At 50.7% G+C, this 22195-nt stretch overlaps 1 protein-coding gene across 4 annotated transcripts in view; it reads right to left on the reverse strand.

Annotated features, from left to right (window-relative positions):
• The window catches only part of ASXL2 (ASXL transcriptional regulator 2), a 182684-nt gene that overhangs the window by 24398 nt on the left and 136091 nt on the right, over positions 1-22195 (reverse strand). For all 4 annotated transcript variants that reach the window (XM_014610485.3, XM_059727625.1, XM_059727626.1 and 1 more), the window contains 4 exons: positions 13943-14058; positions 8376-8496; positions 4352-4492; positions 2138-2301 (listed from right to left, as the gene is read on the reverse strand). In XM_014610485.3, the coding sequence (XP_014465971.2) occupies positions 2138-2301; positions 4352-4492; positions 8376-8496; positions 13943-14058 (542 nt within the window). The remainder of the gene's footprint in view (positions 1-2137; positions 2302-4351; positions 4493-8375; positions 8497-13942; positions 14059-22195) is intronic.

Genomic DNA, 22195 nt, shown 5'->3' on the forward strand with positions numbered 1-22195 from the left:
ATAAGGGCTGGGTTCAGAATTAGGTGTTCAAGATAGTTTCATAGTTGGTCGGGTCGGAAGGGACCTGAGCAGATCATCAAGTCCGACCCCCTGCCATGGCAGGAAAGAGTACTGGGGTCAAATGACCCTGGCAAGGTGTTCATCTAGTCTCCTCTTGAAGACCCCCAGGGTAGGAGCCAGCACCACTTCTCTTGGAAGTTGGTTCCAGATCCTAGCCGCCCTGACTGTGAAGATTAACCATGGTAAAAAGGTAAGAAGGTTTGGTTGTCAGTAAAAAGGCTGCAGTAAAAAAAAAATTGGGTTTGGCAGCTCTGCTGGACTGCAGCATGTTTTTACACTATGCTGCTCTGCCACCTCTCTCCACCAGCACTCTGCTACTCACCTACACACCTTGATACCCCTGACTGCACCCTGCACCATGCTGCCCCCATAGGCCAGTCCCCACTGGCCCCACTCTCCCCATCCCAACACAGACCTCCAAAGAAGCCTACAAGTGACCCAGTGATATTACAGGCAGCATGCAATACAGGAGCGGCAGCACGTGGCTGAGAGAACACTCCCGGCAGTGTGCTGTGCTCCTGCTTGGACACCAGGCAGCGCTGCTGTGCTTTGTCTGTGGAACCTTCAATCAAGCTGTGGCTGCTTGGTGGTTTTAGTGGGGGCTAATTTTTGTAAGGACTTTACTGCCAGCCATTTTTACCCTGATTTTTTACTGACAATCAGTGACTTTATTGACAGTTGGAAACCCTGATTGTGGTATTAAAAAAACCAAAAAACTGCGTATCAAATATTCTGCATCTCTGAAATCTATCCTTTCCCCCTAATCCTACTGCACTTTTGGCCAGTTTTTGATCAAATTTCACTTTCTCTCCTCTGACTTCCTCCTCTGTGCAATCTCACCTTCATGAAGACCCTTCACTCTATTCAAAATGTTGCTGCTTTCTGGCCAATGTCACACTTGTCTTCAAAAACCTTCAATGGCTTCCCTTCACCTGCATGAAGTTCAAGCTTTTTCCCTTTCTGCTGTCTGTTTGTACAGTACCTAGCACAATGGGGCCTCTGGCCTCTAGGAACTACCATAACATAAATATAAATTACGCTCATTCACATATCAAACGCCATTGGAGCGTTCCCCGTACCTTCGTGTCCATCTTCGCCGCTAACCGCCTCTGGATCTGCTAAGTTGCCCTCCTTTAGCCCCTGCTGAATTCTACTCCCATTCCCCTTCACAGCTTCTCCCCTGCTACTCTTTGCACAGGGAACTCCAGCACTGAATGGCTGCCCCCAGGTTGTTCAGGAGAGAATTATTTCACGAGGCCTTCCATTAGTAATCCACAAGGTAGAAACCTGCCCCACTCTCAAAGGGCACCCATGTTCTGTGCTCTATGGCTCGAACTGTGCGATTCATGTTCCAGCTTAGCACAAGGCCTTCTGGGAAAAGGGACTCCTTCTATACTCTGAAAGGGGCTGCTATTTAACAGCCAAGTAAGAAGTTGGCTTGTGCAGCTGTCTGTGGTCACGGGGGCATGTTTAAGCACTTTCTCTCTCCAATGCAAAACATGTGCCCCTTTGCAAGGCTAGAGTACTGGGTAGCCTCACCTGCCAGCTCAGCAATCCAGAGCACAACAGTGCTTACATGACAGTCACTGATAAATCCTGAAACCGGAAGAGGATTAGACTAAGCATAACAATGGTTTTAGATTGGTGAGGCACCTCTGCTAAAAGGCTGCCAGGCTGATATTGGATGGTAGAGCTGGGAGGAAAAAGCAAGCATTAAGTATTGCGCTCACCCACTCTGCACCCTTCACCACAACAGAATCCACTGATCACACTACACTTGGGAACATGGGACTCACTGCGCTGGAGCAAGCCACTGGCCCATCAAATCTGGCCTTCTTCCTCAGCTAATACCTAAAGCTTCATGGAAAGAAACATTTCAGTCCTTCGCTAAATGCAGAACTGCATGTGGAGGAGGAAATTCCATCCTATCCCAGCAGCACCAGCTGAAACTGGAAACCTGACTGCCCTCGTCTTAGTGAGCAGGTCACTGCTTGGACAGAAGAAACCAACACGCTGGTGGGAGCAGTCCCGGGAGGTTCTGGGGGCTGCTTCCCTAGAACCGGGAGATGCGACTTACCTGTCTGTCCACCTCTGGGAGCAGGAGCAGCAGGCGCTGCTGACAGTCTGTCGGCAAGACGGAGAACGTGTGCTTGTTGATCAGTGCCCGCAGATTCGTGTTCACCAAGATGGAGTCTGGTGTTTCCACATCGATTTCAGCACATTTTGTCCTCTTCAGCTGCCCTGCAGGGAACCACAGAGGCCATGTAACAATGTCTGAGGCAGGAACAAGGTCTCTCTCACCCCACGCTGCTCTTCACTTACTTCATGGGTATGTAAAGTTATTCATATGCCACTCTGACGGCTCACTGTCAAACCCTGAAAGGGGGTAGGGAGGGGCAGCAGATCATTTGTTAAGCTGGGGAGCAAGGCTAATGAGCATCCAGCCCTACGCCACAAGGAACAGCACACTGTGGAGGCTAGAGGCTGAAAGGTTAAAAATAATATAAAGAAGGATCTGTGGAGTACAAAGGTCTCTCATCCTCAGGAAAATACAATACCTAGTGCTCTACTCTGTCTGGCTTTACCAGAGTTCACCATGGTGCCCCACATCGTGAGCCTGCAGAGCCTGTCCTATACTGCGGTACGTGCCTGAGTCTCTCACTCAGCGCTATCAACATTTTTCAGGAAGAAAGTGCGTGTTCATCTTTTACTTTAATGTAATGGCGAAGGCAGCCGAATAGTACCCTTAGGATTTCTTCCTTGGACGTTTCCTCGTAGTACTCTGCGAGAGCAGCAGTGATTTAGAAACAGTCAGCACTCTGTGCATGGTTTTCAGCAGTGAAGCCCTGCTCGTGTTGTGACTACAGTGCCAAGCACAGCACAAGAATGAACAGATGTTCTCTCTCCTTCCTTTCCCAGCTTGAGCAGATCTTCACACGAGTCCCGCACTTGTCGCGTTACCCCCAGGCGTCCCAAGCGACCGCCGTAACTTCAAAAGCAGCAGGACAGGCAGAATGCTTGTACTTCCCCTCAACTCATCCATTAAGCATCGCTGGCAATATGCCATGCCTTCTGTGAACTCCAATTACAAACGTATCACTAAAACGGGCTCGTGGTGACAGATGCACTGCGCACCTCCGGACCAGGGGGCTGACAATGCTGCAGAAGATCATTATTCCCTGCAACACAGTCCCTGCCAAAGCTTGCTACACGCTCTTCGAGGCCATTCAGAGCACTCCTCCCCAGACAGTACCGCCTGCTCCATCTGCAGAACACAGAGCACCTGCCTCCAGCTAACCGTGCTCACTCCGCCGACGGGCAAGGCGCTGGCACTCCACATGCCCTAGGGCGCGTGGCCACCAACAGCACCCAAACACTGCCCGGTTCATCCGCACAGTCTGGGAGCAGCAGCTCTGGGAACTGCAGTCCTCTCCTCAGGCCAGAACAGAAACAGCAAACACGGCCGCCCAAATGGCCCCACCAGTGTCCCTCTGGGCTGAGCAATCCTGGGTGTCTAGGCCGAAACAAAGATGGGTCCTGCTGTGATTTATGTGCTGGGCATTATGAGCCACGGAGCTGGACTGCACCTCCTCCAGGACGGCGGGGGAGCCCGTGCAGTGCCCCGAGTGGCTGTCAGAGCAGTTTGGAGGAGTCACGGTCACCATAACGCGCAGCCCCGGAGGCGTGTGGGGAACGGAGCTCTGGGAACGTGATGGGACTGGAGCCTTTCACCTCAAGTCACCAATTTAGATCAAAGCTAAACAAAAGTTGCTTTTTAGCCAGTGTGAAACGAGGGGCTTGGGGGCTGAGTGCACGGCTTCTCCCTACACCTGTGCGCTGCAGAGGCCATAGGGGATAAGTTTAAATGCCAGGTGCCTGTAAAACAAACCACCAGTGACCAAGGGAGAATTGAGAAAGCTGATTTTAACTGTCCAGGCTTCTTGGCTTGGCAGGGGAGGGCTCAGTTGGTTGGTTTGTTTTTCAAGGTAACCAAACCACTGGAAATGCTAAAAGGAAAAGATCTACTAAATAATGCAAGTCCCCTTCTGTCTCTGTTATGCAGAATACAGTGAACTCAGGGGCTGGCAAGCTCCCGGATGACAACTATTGGGCAAAGACATGCTTGCGTGTATAGAGGTTATTTCCTTAATTCATGTAGACTTCCAGGACCATCCAGAAACCACGCCACCTCTGGAACTAGTTGAGGCTTTTACTTAACTTTCCGTTTGACCTTTTTACTTTGGCATCTGAGCAACAAAATTCTCTCTATGCATAAAAAGAAATGTCTTACTTGGATGGAGCCGGTCGGATCTCTGGAACGGTTTCTTCCCCAAGGATGGCAGGGAGTTATCAGCCTTAACAGAGGGAGAGGAGCTGGACGTGGAGTTCTGAGGGCTGCTCGACTGCCTGTCCGCCTGCTTCCCTTCCCAACCTGCAAGGAAATTCAAACATTTATACCACTGGAGGGGCAGAGCGTCGCTGGCCTAGGCCCCCTGCTGCACTAGGCTCCAGGACAAGGAGGTCTGCATGGTGGATGCCGGCGCTCCCCTACTCTCCTTGCACTGAATTTGCAGCCTCCTGGAAGCAGAAAGGCCTTCATTAACTACTGCATCACTGCAGAGCTTTGGGATGGAAAACAGCCTCTATGAACATCCCAATCTATTGCCCAGGCAGTGCAGACAAGCTACTCTCCAGGCCTAGGCCAGCAACAGACTACTGGATCTGCCCGCAGAGGATTCTCTAGCGGCAGCATTTCCTGATACCTAGCCTTTGCTTTTTCCATTTCCACCTACTGCTCCTGCGCTGGCTCCGTTAAACCCCCTCCGTAATCACTCTCCCTGATTTGTAGTTACGCCTTTCAGATGCTCTGGACTGCTGTCCTCCCCCAGAGCCACTCCTCTGCCAAACTAGACAGATTTCACTGTTTCACTCCACGCTCATGCCTTGCTGCTCCCACGCCCGATAGGCTGTGCTGCTCTTTGCAGCGGTGCAACATCCCTCCTTGTGCAGCGAGACCGTCTGCAGGAAGAGCAGCTGGCCCCTTCCCTTGGGGTCTGTTTTCTTAACCCATTCCCATTAAGGGGAATTCAGGGAGCAAGCAGGTGTTTTCCCGCTCTGGGAGCAGACCTCGCATCTGTCCTGGGACCAGCTGTGCTGCACATGTCCCTGAACAGGAAAGTCCTGGGACTCATCACCCTTCCAATGAGGGTGCAGTGAGCACCTGAATGCACTGGTGCAATTCTGGGACGGACACACTTTGTGATGGCCCACGAGAACATTAGCACTTCCTCTCCCACGAGCCTTTGCAGTGTTTGTCCCAGGACAACGGACATCAATGTTTGAATGATCACACTTTATCCTGGGATAAAGTGGTTGCTCCTGGGACAAATGCGATGTCTGTTTGTAGTCCCAGAAGCGTGTGTACAGCAACACACCTTCCCTCCACACCGGCGCTCAGGTCCCCAGGCAAGGGAAAGTTAAGCCACAGGACTTAACATTATGGTGGTGAGCTGTTATCCCCAACCATCCCTTGCCCCGTCACACAGCTCCTTCCACCCAGCATCACCCCGCAACTGCCCCTCTTACCTTCTCCTCTACCCTGACTCTCTCACCCTTCCCTTTTCTTTCTGTGTAGCTTTTCTAACCAAGCCTACACTCCCTGAAACCCTGAGACGCTGCCATGCCACTTGCTGCCATCATGCTGTGTGCTCTGCCACTTCCTCCACCCCGGGTCTGTCTTGTTATTCAGGCCATGAGCTCTTTGGAGCAGTGTCTATCTGCCTTTCCACGTGCAGTACCCAGCACAGCAGGGCCCATTTTGAGCTGGCCATTAGCCACGTGCATTAGGTCAGCTCCTAACAACAACTGATGTGACAGCAGGGCTCAGGGATTCCAGCAGGATCGAGCTGCTTCTGCTGGGGGCTGTACAAAGCACGCAACGTTTCCAAAGAGAACAACTCCGAGGCTAAACCAGGACCATGACAAAGGGTGGAAGAGACTGCTCCTCTTATGCCCAAGTGAAGCGAGTGATGGCCTCAACCACCACTTGACTGGTCGGGGTTCCCCTTTCTCTTACATCCTTTTGTTAAGACTATGCTGAGAGTCGCACTGGGAAGGCCAGTAACTCAGAGTCAGGAGAGGAAACTGGATTCATGATACCTCCTGACCATGATGCAGCAGCAAAGTAAAGGGAACTCAGAAAGGAAAAACAACAAAAATGATGTAATGGCTCAAGGCTGACTTGAAGGGGACATGGTAATGGTTTCCAGCTATTTGTAGGAGATAAAGCCAAAGCAAGGAGGCGTGCTGCAGGTTGATGTACACGGGCCACCACTCTGAAAATAACTGCGTTAAGCGTTAAGTAACAGGAGCGTGGACCAAGTACTTAGTGTGTTACTCCAAGCCAGGTAATAGGCCCCCAGAATTATGGGGCAAAGACCAGGCACTGCCACCCCCAGTCTGCTACCACAAGCCAACTGTAAGATGCCAACCATCTCTGTGTGCATGAGAAGCAGGAGTCAGGAGAGGATCTTCAGAGAACTCAATCAAGGGGTGAGGGACTCTGAAAAGAGAGCTTGAGCTATGGTGTCAGTGAACCACCAGGCTTGTACTGGTGAGCAGGCAAATAAGCAGGCGAAAGTTGGAAATGACCTGGCTCCAGTCACCTGGAAGGCTTTCAAGGAAGGCTTTATGCACCCAGCACACCTCCTTCTTCCCTTAGAAATCAGGAACACAAGGTCTTCTGTGCCAGCTAGGCCCATCTTCCTTCTCAGCTTCTCCACACGCTGCAGGAATAACTCTCCAGAGGTGTCTCCCCCCATGCTGGCTGCCCAGTCACGTGGGCCAGCACACTGTAGTAGAGATTTGGGAACCACCACCAAGGAGCTGACTTCCCTCCCCTTCCTCTTCTCAACAGCGCTTTAACTGCCAAGCTGGCTGGGGACAGTCTGAGTGCCAACACTGTCGGGTACTCCCCTGGCGAACGGTGCAGAAAGCACAGCTGGTAACTCGGCTTACATATGCAGTATAGCCTCAACCCTGCGTTCGTCTGAACAGCTGCCACGTGGCATGTTCCAGCAGCACTCGAGCAGCAAGCAAAGGCAGACCAGTCTGCTTCGGGTGTGGGTCTCCTCAGGGGGCTATGAGGGAATAAGCAGACCCACGTGGCTCTGAAGAAGCAAGCCAAAGGGAGAACCAAATTCTCCTTAACTCTGCACGGCCAAGCAGAAGTCCAGCATTCAACACGGAGCCCCAGTGGAGTCATATCGTCAGGCAGGTCTGAGAGCAGAAAGCTGTCCCACACCAACAAGGTCTCTTTGTCCCCTGTGCCGTCCGCTCTCCGTACCCATCTGCTGGCTCATGCTCTTTGCAGCAAGGCTCATCTTTTGCCCTGTGTTTTACAGCCCTCTGCACAGTGGGGTCTTGGTGCCATCACAACGCTAAGATTAGTGCTAATACCCATCGCACCGATACTCTCTGCAGTTAATGGCTCTCTTCATGACAAGGTTCATAGATGTTAGGGGCTGGAAGGGACCTCAGAAGATCATCGGGTCCAGCCCCCTGCACCAAGCAGGAAAGACAACAGGTCAAGTGACCCCAGAGAGGTGACCGTCCAGTCTTCTCTTGAAAACATCCAGGTGATTGCACCACTTCCGGAGGGAGCTTATTTCACAGTCTGGACACCCTGACTGCGAAGAAGTTTTTCCTAGGTTATCAGTCTGTATCACAGGTGCTTTGTGAGGCCAGGAACTGATGTTTCATTTGGAGGGGAGCGGGTGTGGATTTGCACTGACTGGACAGGCTCCTTTCCCTTCCTCATGTATCCCAAGCTAGCAGTGAGGGATTGTGATGACAACTCCAGGTCTGCTCACATGCACTGGAGATGCCACGCTACGCTGCGACAGGCCCTGGTACTTTACCGAACACCGTGTCAAAGGAATGCACTGCAGTCACCAGGACTTCAAGCTCCTAAAGCAAGATGGAATAACTTTCTATAAGATGCACTTCAACTCTACTAAGATTTATGGGTTTGAAATAAGAACCACCAGGTGAAAGCTTCTGGGCTATGTTGTGCTGGAGCTCATACTAAAAGATTAAAATGGTTCCTTCTGGCACTGACATCTATTTTTTCCCCTCTCACAATGCATTTTCCTAGAAGAGACCAGGCCAAGAGAACAGCCGCTGAAGCAGTTAATAAACAAGAACAGCCTGGGAAACCTGGGCTTCCTCTCCCTCCATCGTCTCCTAAACCCAAGAAGTCAGTTGGAGAGACATGATAGTTAGAGAGAGCGCAGGAATTGATCGCTGTCTCGTACCTGATTTAGCAGGTGTGGAGTCACCGGCTGCCTTCACAGCCTTCAGCAGGATGTGTTGCTTAGAGGACACGGGCATGCCTGCTCTGCATTGCTGTTGCTTCTGTTGCTGTTGCTTCAGAGCCTGGAGAGAGAGAACAGAAGGACAAGGCTTTTCAAATCAAGCTCTTAATTGCTACCATGCAAATCAAGCAGCTCTCTGTACAGCAAGTAATGCTGGCATCTGCTAGCACTTTTCAGTAATGGCTTTAAAAGAGCTTTAGAAATCAACCCATTACTTCAGAGATACTTAAATACTGGATTTTAAGGACTTTTTTCTGCATATAAATTAAATATAGCAACAAGATAAGGTTCAGGGAGCAGCCTCGCAACACCTTCACTGTGCTGCTTTCTTGGAACCGCTGGTACTAGGGGACCTAAAGCACTGATTCCCAGCCAAAGTGTCATGGGATGCCTTGAGACCTTTTCTAGGGTGCCACGCACTGGTAACACTGTTAGGTGTGCAAACGTGGTTCACACCATAACCCAGAGATATCATGTAGAAATCATTTTAAAAGCATTCGGACCTGCTGCGATCTCTCCAAGTTCTCTGCAATACAAAAATTGCTCTATCATTTTTCTGTAGTCAAAAAACAAGTGAAAGCTAAAAGCTTGTATTTTCGAGGGGTGCCTTCAGCCCGAAAAGGTTGAGAAATACTGACCTAAAGAGAAGTCATTCTCAATTCAGTCCTAAGCAACTTTTAACTGTCAAAGTTGCCACTAGGTAACAGGAAGCAAACAGTAGCAGCATTTACTCCCAGCCTCCTCAGGGGAGTCAGTTTGTCAGAAATGTTCACAGTGGCACTAAGTATTAGTGGGAGGGTTTTTTAAAACCATTAAAGGCACCAGAGCAGAGTGCTGGGAAATGTTCGCATCTGATGAGAAACGGTACGAGGTCAGGAAATAAAACGGTTTGGTTAAATGGTAAAGCTCACAAGTTAAGCCAAAGAGGCAGCTTCAGAAAATCGAGATCCAGCCCAAAGAAAGCCAAGAAAGAGCAGCATCGCCTCTGGCAGGCCATGCATAAGGTGGAAATGAAGAATGGGATGGGAAGTCCAACTGAGGAAAGTACAGGGCTGTTAGATACACAAGTGGGACCCTATTGCCTGGATAGTGGGTCTGCTCTAGCCGCCGTCTCCTAGGAAGGACGAGGGGTCCAGAGAGGGCCCACGCTGGATGTAACTGGAGGCAGGAGAGTCTTCTCCGCGAGGAGCAACTGGAAAGATCAGGGCCGTTTGGTCTGGATGAGAATGGAGCGTGCGAGAGATGTATGCAGCTTCGTGAACAGAGTGGCAAGACCGCAGGCTCCCGTTTACAGGGGACGCGCAACAAAACCCAGCACACAATGCATTTCAAACCAGTAAGAGGAGGGTCTCTCTGCTGTGGCATGACTAACCTCCTGGACTCGCTGCGTTACAACAGCTAAGTGAGATTACAAATCACTTGGCATTTGCATGGATAATGCACACCCCCTGTTAGATTAGCTGGGACAAGAAACCCTACAAAACCCCCCTGCTTCAGAGCTGGAGCTAACCTCTGATTGCTCAACATGCCCTGCGAGCAGGCTAGCCTGCCACTGCCAAACTGCAGGGGCTTTGCCCTTTCCTTCAAAGCAGCTGGTACCAAATGCTGTCCAGAGCATACTGGGCTAGGGGGAGCATACCAGCCCATTCCTGTGCGTGCTCTTATGACTACATCGTATGTCACAATTTAAACCGGCACTTGCACTTGTAAAAAACTGTTTTTTTACAACACCTACGTGCTGGGCCTGGTCTTAAATTATGGCATCCCCTTAAGCTGTTCTGAAAAATTTCACACTCCATTGAAAAAGCAAGGAAGAAGGGAAAGGTGCAGCTGACAAATGCTGCAGCTGCCATGGTGAGAGGCAAAAAGGTGTTTCCATGCGACTGTGGAAGCGCTCGGTACATACCTCCAAAACATCCATGTGCGGTTCCTCAAAGAGTTAAATAAAACTGCCGCCCTGAAAGCTGCCTGATGTGCCTGGCATCCTGGCTGTATTGCAAAACAGCAGGTTGAAAACAGCTTGCCCCAGTTACAGGCCGTTTCCTGGAAAGCTCATTTTCTCTTTGTTTCCTTTTGTGCCTCTCTCCTCCTCTCCTTGCTAACCTGCCTCTCGACCTTACCGGCTTTGATGCATGGAAGCGTGCACCTGAGCAAGAGGCACAGACGGAGAGCCGCTCTGAAACAACCCGGAGTCTGCAGGGCGAGACCGGTGCTTTTCCTGAGCGCCCTGCACTCGCATCACTCAGTGTCTCATCTGCTCAAAGCTGCTCCCAGCAGACGGATCAGTGCAGCTTTTTTCCTTCAACCTCCCACCGTGTATTGCTCTCTGTTTCTTCCCAGATAAAAACCACACACAACCCCTCTGCACCAGATCATGCTAAGGAAAAGATCCATCAGGCATTATTGCAAGCATGGGGGCTGGTCTACGCAGCACTTGTGGGGCACAACCGCAGACTGGCCTTGGCAGGCACCGCACTTTCCTGGGCCACAACTGAGAAGTCAGTCAGGGAGGAAGGGACTACACGCGATGCTGTGAGGGCTCTTCCATGTCAGACTAGCCCTTGTGTAGCCACCTCAGCTGGCTGCTGCATGGGGGACCAGGATCTGCCCCTCCACGTCCTTGCTGTTTCTGGCTCTGAGCCCAGTGATCACCAGGCTGTGACACACCTGCAGGCCAGCCGGGACGCGGGAAGCTTCCTTCTCCGCTCGGGGAGACCCAGGAGGGTTAGGCAGCGTGTCAGTTTACCGGGCCGCGTGGCATGCCCTACACAGGTTCTTTCACCCATGCTTTCAGTGGCTTCACGAGGCAAATGGAGGAGGGAGGGAGTAGGTTCCAGCCTGGGGCAGTCAGACCTGCAAGGGGTCATGCTCCAAGGGTCTTGCCAAGGTCTGCGGTCTGGTGGGAGCAGGGTGCAGTCCTCCAGCCGCGGGCGGCTGAGATCACACCGGCACAGCAGAGAGCACTAGCAGGAGTGATGGAGGAACACGTGCCTTCTCAACCAAGGGGAGGATGGGGGCCTTTCTATTTTTACACAGGTTTGCAATTTAGGAGTCCTAGTGGGCCCTAGTTCCTGGCTTACATCCCCACTACTGCAGGTGCTGTTTTTCTTACTAACGCGGGCTCTCCAGCGAGCTGCAGAACCTCGTCAGGGTTAGCGATACGCTTTTCACTGCAGCTTCAATTAGAATAAGTCTCTTTACTTGGGACTTTGCCTGACGACCAGCTGGACACTTCAGCTAGTGCAGAAGGCAGCAGCCTGCCGAGCTGCGTGGCAGTGGCATATTACACGGTACTCCAGGACCCGCGCTGGCTGCTACGCTGCTTCCCCCGTGTCATTCACAGCACAGCATTAGCTTTGATCTGAAGTGTGCTCCACAGCCTGGATCCTGTGCACCGTGCTATTTATTTCCTGTGGTACCCTGTGTCCCGAGGAAGGGCATTTTGTGCCCAAAAGACTGTCTGACATATAACCACCTACGTAACTGGCCCAGTAAAAGATATCACCAAACAAATCCTGCCTCTTCGGTACCCTGACACTGAGGTCAGCTGGGACGTTCCAGCTTGCAGTCTCTACAGCCATGTATCCATAGACTAGCATGGAGCCTACTGTCATACTTGAATATGAGTGACAGTCTTTGCTATATTATTATAGCATGGAGCCTCAGCTACGCTGAAATCTGTTTCCTTTCCTCTCAGGCTCTCACAAAACCAGTATCTGTTGACCTCCGAGCTGGAGGAGAGCTGCATCCAGCCATTTACATGCAACACATTTCCCAGCCCAGGCTACAAGAGGTACAACCAGGTCATCACTTCTCAGACTCTTGTGGGCTCAGGTCACGCGTAGTCCCTGCACATACAGAAGGATCACAGGAAGAGACTCGAAGCAGTTGTGTGTCCTCTACCCTTGCACTCACAGTACCCGTTCTGTCTCCTTCTGGCATCTCTAGATGCGTCTTTGGCCATCCTGTCTACTTGTTGCAACTTGCGTGGCTTGTGTTAAGAACTGTATTACAGGAAAAGGAGGGAGAGTTAAGATCTGGATGCAATGGAGCTATTTTCTGTCAGTGAAGTCTTTCAAGTATTGCAGGTGACGATGGTTCAACAAATGCCCGAGCTGTTACCAGTGTATAAAGGGAAAGGCTCTGGCCTCTTTCCAGTGCTCTTTAACGGGAGCACGCAGCAACGTCCCATCGGAGTCAAGATGCAACGAACAGTGCAGTCTTTTGGGAGACTCTCTACCCCCAACGCGATGGCATTTCTCAGTTTGTACGGACATAATGATTAAACTCGGGAACGTTACATTCAAGCAATTCCAAACTTTCCGAGACTGTTCTAGGCATCAGTACCCAGAACCCTATTGGGGGAACACTGGAAACCTGGATAAGGGAAATGAAGTAGACATAGGGTCTCTTGCATCTGCTTAACACACCCATCAGATTGAATCAACTCTCTAATTATCTACGAGTGGTCGATGTCAACCACCGACAGCACTCCCTGGTTCGACTCCATCCACGTCCCAGTGGAGATGGGGATCCCCTGAATGACCTCCGCCAGACAGAACAAGAAGAACTGGCACTGGAGGGCACCACAGGGAGTGAAAAAGGAGGATCCCTTCCTCTGCCTTCAACCCTAGACCTGCTCTGCTTGCTGACCTCAGTCCTGACAGTGGCTTCTCAGCTGGACAGACAGGTCAGGAAACAGACTGGGTGGGGTAAAGGAAAAACCTGTTCAGAGGCTGAGATGGTCTGTGGTTGTCTGTATAAATGTACTGTAAACTTTGTCTAGCACTTCATCCACACTTTGTCTCATGTTCCCTAAAACCAGCTGTTTCGCTAAGGGCTAAATCGGATACTGAAAGAGCATTTCCTTTGTTGGAGCCACTGGAAACTGAATCAGCCATCAGGGGGAACACCTGCAGATAAGACACTCGGTGGACTAGTATATCAGCTTTTTTATGGAAAGAAAAAGAGCGTCCAACACACACAAAACACCACTATCCCGTGCATGCTTGGTAAATGCAGTACACACAAGACAGGCATTCTTCCAGTTTGGGATTAACTGGTTCAAAATGCCACAGCAGAGGCCCAACACACCAGAGCCAGGGAACTGCCTGTAGGTGAAAGCACGCATTGAACAAGCTGGCAAATATGTACATGCAGCTGGGATAGGAGGAACATCAAACACACCACCACCGAGAGCTGTTATTCAGTGAGAGCTTCTCTCAAAGGGACACGAGCTGCTGTGAAAAGCTCTGGGCAATCAGAGAAAGAGGCAAGCGTAGAGGTTTGCACCCCACCGTCCCCTAAATGAGAAATGACTGCAGCCAGCAGAGGATGATGGATGGGGCTCTCAGCACAGGCAGCCATATTCAGTGAAACTCCAGGCACTCTCAATCACACCTGAGGTCAGGCACAGACCACGTGCATCTAAAATGGAACTTCTTAGGAAAAATAAAGCAATTTTGCTCTTTAAACTGAAGCTCTAGGACACTGAGGATCCCGCTTACCTGTTTGAGTGCCTTCTTGCTGTGTTTCTGGGATGGTGAGATGACTTTACCCGCTTGGATGGAAGGAGATGGGCAGCCCGACTGGGAGGCAGACGCCTGTGACAGTCTAGATGATACTGGAGAAACAGGAGAGAGAAAAAACAGAGAAGTAATGACATCAGTTGTGGATGAAAATCAACCCTTTACATGCCCACACGCAGGGGCTGGGCCCCAGCACTGTCCCAAGGGGGGCTGCGAAAGCTGCACCTGTAGGAAATGCTACTTTCTGTGTGGGGAACTGGTTAATTTTATTTCCCCACAGAACTGCAGTTCGGAGAGGGCAGCTAACGGCATTATGTCTGATACTCAGACAAACTCTGCACTGCTGTGGAGCTAAGAGAGGGAACCTGAACGAGTAAGCAGAGTTGAAAGCAGGTAAAGCAGAACACAAGCCCCATGCTCTCATATTCCTAGGAAGATCTAGAGAATCACAGAGGTGTGAACCAGAAAGGTCCTTTTATCATCGTCATCATCATCACCACTGTTGGCCACCCCGTGATTAAAGGATGATCTCTACCACGCCTCACAAATGGGTCCTGAAGTGACTTAAGAGTCAAGTCCTTGAGCCACAGTTTTCTTGAGGTATGTCTTGAGGTTTCTTGACGTGTTTTCCTGAGGTATGTCTTCAACGTGCCCCACAAGATCTCAGGCTGGTACTGAGCTGGGGGTCGTGTTAGTAGATCCTTCCAAGGCCTGCGGAGCTATGCAACAAACTCCACGTGAAGTAGGCCTCGAGGGGTACCTCTACACCGAACACCCAGAGAAGGGAACTGTCTGCAGAGACCTCAGTCATAGCTGTGCACATGGTGCTTGTGCACCTGCCTGGGGCCGGACGCTCAAGCAAATTTGCTCGGAGAGCACCACATTTGGTGTGACATGCAAGGGAAGGATCTTCTCTACTAAGGGACAGCCAGCTCACTCTTCCTACTCATTTCCACTCATTCTGCTCAGTTTTGCCTCTACTGAAGTTGTGAAGAGTACATATATGAAAAACCATGTCCTCAACAGACCAGGTCAGCCACGGATAAGCAGCTAGGTGGGGTCAGTGCAACACAGGAATGACTGATGAGCAGCCCACAAGCCCAAGGCAGCCTTCTCTAGCTTTCTATGGCCATGGACTTTTGTGCTAGGAAACGTGCCCTTACCCCACACACAATGCCAGCGTACAGGTGTTCAAGCGGTTTGTGGTGGGAAAAGCACAGTGATTCTGCTACAAACTGTTAGCTCCTTCTAACAGCAGCTTTGCTGGAAAGTGAGGTTTTCTGGTGCCAAGTGTAATGCCTGTTCAGGTTCACACGGTGCGATGCAGGATGCCCAATATCTCGCAATCCTCCCCTCTCCCTCCCTGACTCCAAGGAGGGGGGAGAGCAGCTGGCTCCCTCCTAGCCTGCCCAGTGGCGAGAAGTTAGGGAGACCTGTGGGGACCTGCTCTCAGAGCTGCTTGAACAGCCTCGGCTCTGTCTGGGACAGTTCAAGCAGCAGCCAGCGCCGATTCCTGCCGCCCCTTGAAGAGAACACAAGCAGTCCGCTGCAGGGACAGGAAATGGCACGGGGAATCACATAAAGACAGGAACTACTGCAAAGATGCATTCTGCAAGTGACTGTACACAAATGCGAGAATCTTACAAGCAGAAAGGCATGAACTAGCACACCTTACCTGGATACAACGGACATTATGAACCCCAAACTGCAACCAGTGAGCTGTGGTGGCACCTGTCTGTGAACTACGCAGGGAAGACAGACTAGGCCGCACAGCAGTGGGTGAGAGCTGCTGTAGTTAACACGATCACAGGTTCAACATTTGAAGCAGAGCAGGACCATACAGCTGCATTTCTGTGCACAAGGATCTCAAGCTGCACACATGCAAATACATCACTATGTCTATGCAGCCAGCTTGCCAAGCAAAAGTAGGGGAAAAGGGGTGCTGCTGCTGAAGGATCTAAAAAGCTATCAGGACGTCCACAGGGGACTTCACCACTTGCACAGAAACTGGGCAGGTGGCACATAGGACGCAGTTTAGACAAATGGCTTTTTAACAACTGCTGCTCAAAACGTCTGATTTTAGCTCACACAAGGTGACACTAGTCTCAAGTCTTAAGTAACAAAAAGGAGTTAAGAAATAAATGTGGGAGAGCTACTAATTAATGGTGGGCACAAAATGATTAGGCTCAACAACCTAGGGAGATATACGGTACCAAAACTAACACTGTAACATTAAACTACAGAAGGGAAATTTCAGTCAAATGTGATGAGTAGTCAAAAAGATTTCACAGATTTCATAGACGTTAGGGCTGGAAGGGACCTCGGGAGATCATCGAGTCCAGCCCCTGCCCCAGGGGCAGGAAGTCAGCTGGGGTCATAGGATCCCAGCAAGATAAACATCCAAATGTCTCTTGCAGGAGTCCAGAGCAGTGCTTGCACCACCTCCGGCGGCAGTCTGACCCAGGCCTTGGGGGCTCGGACAGTGAAGAAGTTCTTCCTTATGTCCAGCCTGAAACGGTCTTGGAGGACTTTGTGACCGTTGGACCTTGACTTCCCTTGGGGCGCTCTGGTGAACAGGCGTTCCCCCAGATCCTGTTGTACACCCTGATGTACTTATAGGGAGTAAAAGTAAAAAAAAAAGGAGTAAAACTCTTCATTCATTTGAGAAGAAACACTTCATACAGAAGGTTCTCAACCAAGCTAGTAATTTAAATAGCAACATGTTGCCAGGTCAGAATGGTGTAATCAAGAGGTCTGACGGAGTTTACAAGTTGCTAAAATAAGTATGTAATTTTTTATTAAAGTCAGCTGCTGGAGGGTGCCAAACGGTATCCCTGTATTTCAAAAAAAGCTGGAAGAGCGATCCAGAGAATTGAAAAGCAGTGAGCCCAAAATCGGTACCTGTCAAACTGTCTGAAACGATGCCTGAAAAAGAATGACAAAAGATCTGGAAAAGCGTAACTGTAACCGGTCGAACCAGCATGGCTGCTAGAAAGGAAAATCATGTCTCACTAACGTATTCAAATTCTCTGAACATTTCAATAAGGTAGCAGATAGGTAAGAGCTGGTTCATGGAGCTTATTTAGCCATCAACCTGCAGAATAGGCTACTAAGAAAAAGAATAAATTGTGGGCTGAGAAGCCAAGAATGCAGTGGTCAAAAACCGGGTAGGAGATGGAAAGAAAGTAAAGAGTAGGATTAAACGACTGACTTTCATCATGTCAAGAGATCCACAACGGGGCTCTCCAAGGCTCCATACTCGGCCTTGGGCTATTCCATCTCTCTTAACCATGTTGGAAGGGCAGGACAATCTGCGGGTGACAAAAGGTCTCTTATGTGAGTCTGGACCAGAGAGGGATATGTAGAATCAGAGGGACTTAATCAAGGAAGATGAACAAGAAACACAACAGTAATGAAAGTCACATGTCAACAAATGGAAAGCAGGGCATGTTGTGGGGAAAACGTAAGTGACCTGAAATGTCTCTCTAAATTAACTGCATCAGTTCAGGAAAGGGATTAATCATCGTGGACAGCTGGGTCACAAAGGCAGACAGGTAAACAGGATGACAGGATGCATAAGGGCCACGACGGTGAACAACTAACATACGATACTGGCACCGGGATGGCAACTGCCTGCAGCACTGACCCCATCGCAGGAAAGGCAGTACAGAGTCAGAGGGGTTCAGAGACGGGTGAAGAACAGGACTAGGGGCACGGGACATCTCTCCACAGGCGAGACAGCGACGCTTTGAGTTTCTCTTTGAAAGGTGAGAGAGAGATGTTGGACAGGGAGCGTGTGGCTACGGTGTTTTAAAGAAAGGCAGGCCTGCTGCTCTTGGAAGCTGCGCCTCCATCTCACGCTGAAGCGCCCGGTTCGCTGCTGCTGCGAAGCGGCTGCTCCCAAGGGCGAGGGCAGGTGCAGGCACGCTAGGTACTGTCCCTCAGGCTGCCGGAGAGCGGCAGGTACCGCTCTCAGCTACGCGGAGTCGGGCCTGCGGAGAACAAAGCCGAGAGGCTCAGCCTAACCCCGAACACGCAGGCCGGCTGCAACCGCCTGAGCTCCCGAACAGCAGGAGCGCAAACCACATCCTCTGAAACCCGTCGAGACGGAAAGTACAAGCCTGGCGTGCAGCAGAAAGACCGGTGCTTTGCCTTATTTCATTCCTCCTCGTCTTACGGACACATTCGCAATTACACACCGACTGCCACGCACACGTCTCTTGGTTCCCAAGCCAGCAAAAGCCACACATACTAATTTAGAGCTGGGAAGTGAACTCCTCAACCTCTAACGAGGTACTTCTTGCACCATTTTAATACTGACATTTTCTGTGCCACAGAGGCTGCTGGGCCTAAGCAACAGCTGTGACCACAATGAGATCTGAAGAGCAAACCCAAGAGCTTAAAAAAGCTGGCAAGGTCACAGTTGTCTGAACTCATCTGTTGGCTCATACACCGAGCAGTACCGGTACTGTCCTGCGAGCAGCTCTGAACAGTTCCCCCGCACACAGACATGCGCTTCTCCCTCCCGCGCAGAACCGGCAACAGTCACGTGAGCATTACTGGTAGGGTTTGTACAACTGAAACGTGAATATATTTAGCAGCGCTCGGGGGCCAGTGCTGCAAAAACAAACCTGCGCTCTGGAGATAGCCTCAAAGAGCGATGGCTGCGATTCCCGAGTCCTCAGGTGGGGCCGCCACCTGACTGTAAAACACCCACCACCTGGTTTGTGCCATGGCTATGCGAGCAAAGGATTTTCCTTGGCAGGTTATGTACGGAGAAGATTGTGGGCCTGTATCGGGCAGAAAAGAGTCCAGAGGCTCCCCAGGAATCACCTCACAGGCTAAACAGGGACTGACTGGAGCTCCAGCCGTGCCAAGAATGGCTGATAGCAGAAACGCGACTTCCATGTCGTGGCGGGCTAATCTCGGACATTTGAGAGCCCTGTGTTGGAAAAGTGCCTAAATACACAGATGAATTAATGAAGACGCATTATAGATGCCTAAATCAAGATGCATCCAAACCTAACATGTCTGCAAACCTGGCCTGAAACTCTTGTGAGGGTTGGTTCCCAAACTTCCTGCTCCTGGCGGGGCTGGGGGCAGCGACAGGAGGTTGTCGGGCGCAAGTTCAGCAGTCCACTGCAGGACGGAGGTGGGTGACACGAACCGGACCACGGGCAGAGTCGGCCACACTTTGTCAGACCTCACAGGTTCATTCCTGACACTAAAATGGCCCCCCTGTTTCCCTTGTCCCCTGCAGCAAGAAGCTGACTGATACTGGGAGCAGGGTGCCTCTGCGGTCATCTCTAATCGTTACCATGAAAGGATTAGCCCACCTGAAGTTTAATTTCTGTATCGGAAATGGAACTGAGGTTGAAGAGTTAAGCAGCTTCCTGCTGTGAGGAGCACTGTAATCCTTGACCTCTATACTCCAGGCTTTGTTCAATCACAACAACACGAAACTTTTACTCACACAAGGTCTGGGGAACCTGGACCCAGATGGTGAGTTCCTTAAGGCTTGCAAACTCTCACCAGTTAATCACCCAGCTCTCCAATTCTTCCTGTTTGCAGAGGAACGGGTGTGAGAGCTGTCACAAGATACACTTCGATGCATGCCAAGAACTAGAGGTGTGGAAGGAGGCAAGTCAGTGGTTAGATGGACAAGCAATTCTTTTTAGAGAACGTATCAAGCACACTCCAGGTGCCACCGTTATACCATGCAACAGAAGCAGCTTCTCCCAAGGTGGACTGATGCAATCTCCTTCACACGTCACCCACGCCTCTCCTTTGGAGGCGCGCTTTGCCTGCAGTACCGGACCGTACCGTCTGCATGCAGGATGCACTGCACCACCTGGTTTGCCCACAGCTCTGAAAGGAGCTGCTGCGGAGCAGGGTAGCAGACATATCCCCTCGATGAGCCAGGAACCCTGACAGCATTAAGAGCTCCGAGAGGTCATCGGCCCTTGGAAAAAGCCCCAGTCTGGACAGGGGTTTAGGGTGTCTGGACAGACATGGTTCTTAGACCAACACGGCTACAACCTGCACCCCAGTCCTGCAGTCACTCACCCCCGAAAGAAAGGAGGAAGTGATTTAAGACCCCAGCCTTGCTGCAGAGAGACCTGCTGGCTCCTTCCACTAAAGGCTGTGTCACTGCTGGGGAGAACGGCTCTGCCTCTGTGGTCGGCACCTAAACGGACAATGGATGAGCTGCCTCCTTCGACTTCCTGTTTTGGCATGAAGAAATGCTTACATGCTGTGCTGAGTTTGATCATTTGACTCTGACACTGATATTGCTGCAACTTCTTCAAAACCATTTTGACCTTAGTTTAACAATGACGCTGCGTACTCACTAACTATTTAATAGAACTTGCCGTAGTTGTATTCATAATGACGATCCATTTTGATGTTACTCTTGTTTGCAACTAATAATAACGTTCCTTAAATGTATGTGGGGTTACTTTTTCCATTCAAAAGAAATTTTACCTAGCGCCTGAGTGATTTGGCGGATCTGAACTTTGACCGCTGTACTTGAACTTTCAGCTTCTTATATGACAGCGCTATGGATCAATTGTCAGACACAGCTTTCTGTTTTGGTCAGAAATACTCATTAGAATTCACTGAGCAAGAGCGGTGTGTGTTGGACGTGGTCAATAGCTGAAGATTTACATCTGGGCTTCCTTTCAATGCCGCGAAGTTCAGAAAAGTTACAGGCGGTGCCGGGAGTCTCGAGAGGTTGCAAATCACTGCTCTCAGCCTCGAGAAGTCACGTGACAGGCAATCTACCCCCAATCTCTTTCTTCAGATCACTGCAAATCCCTAGAAACAAGCCTTAGCCTTTAACTAACATCCTCGCCCTCTCTCGTGAGCTGCTGGCTAGGGCTGTGCGCTCCTCTCACGTGGGGTCTGATCCCGAGCTGCACCGAATACCCTAGCTCTCAGCAGGCTCTTTGAGACGAGGAAGTCTTGCTCTCGCACATCCACACTAAGGACGTACGTGTGCTCGCCAGCTTCTGAACCATTCTGTTGTCCGTGCGCTGCTACTCCTAGTTGGTCCCGATACGACGGCAGTGCCTAAGGACCAGCGCTCTCACTGAGACCCCACTCACATACCACAGAAATCCCTGCCCTGAAAAGCTTCAACCATGAACTGACAAGACAGACAGGAGGGAATGATGTATTTCTAGCCCTATTTTCAGAGGAGAAAGTGAGGCATAAACACGCTGCCTGACTTATCCAAGGCCATGCTGGATCTCCATGGCAGAGTGAAGAATTCAGCCCACATTTTTTAACTCCCGTGCCGCTGCCCTATTTACAAAACCAGACTTCTCTTCATGCCACAGTTCAATTTATGAATGAGGGAGATAACAAGCATTTCCCCAAGACGACCAGACAACCCTGGGGCCGAGACAGGCTGTTTATAAACACAGGCGGGGCTGAGGTCTGCACACTGCCTTTCACCTTGGAGGGCAGAGCCCTGAGCCCTGGGAGCAGGGCCACGGGAGAGCCTGGTGGGGAGCTCTGTATATCAGAAACCTGCGGCACCACTGCTGTACCGCTCACAGCAGCAAGCAGGAGAGGGCTAAAATCTAGAACCACAGTGGAAATTACTGACAAAGCATCAAAGCGATCTTCCATTTATACAGCAGCTATATCTAAATGTGCACAGTGCAGTGCTCATTTACTATGCTACCTGGTGGCCTCCAAGCTCTTCATGTGGCCTTCAGAGGGCTGAAGCAATATGCCCAAACCACGTACGCTAAATGCCAACGTCTGAATGAGCATTACCAACTTCAGGATCACAATAAACGACACCCTGAAGAATCACTGGGCTGAACGGTGACATGCAGCCACAGCTAGGACAAATCAAATAAACGGACATGGAGCCTTTCACAGCAAGTGGTCAAGGACCGTGGCTTTATACAGACCCAAACCTCCTGCGTTTAAGGCGCGAGCCCCCGGAGGTTGGCGATCGGCTGCGTGCCGCGACTAGAGGAAACGGACACCTGCTGAATACCCAACTTCGCTGCTTCCGGCTCTTCAGCTCTCTTCTCCGCTGGGTACCCAGCCCAGCCCCATCACCCTTACCAGGGACGATCACAGTTTCACACCTCACTGCTGAGCAGAGATAGAGAAACTGGGGGCATCTCTGGATACCCAATATTCAAAGCGATGAAATAACACTTCTGCTACACTGAAATTCAGAATATTAAAGTAAAAGTCCCACCACAGACG

Source organism: Alligator mississippiensis, chromosome 1, assembly GCF_030867095.1.
Source record: "Alligator mississippiensis isolate rAllMis1 chromosome 1, rAllMis1, whole genome shotgun sequence".
Taxonomy (NCBI): domain Eukaryota; kingdom Metazoa; phylum Chordata; order Crocodylia; family Alligatoridae; genus Alligator; species Alligator mississippiensis.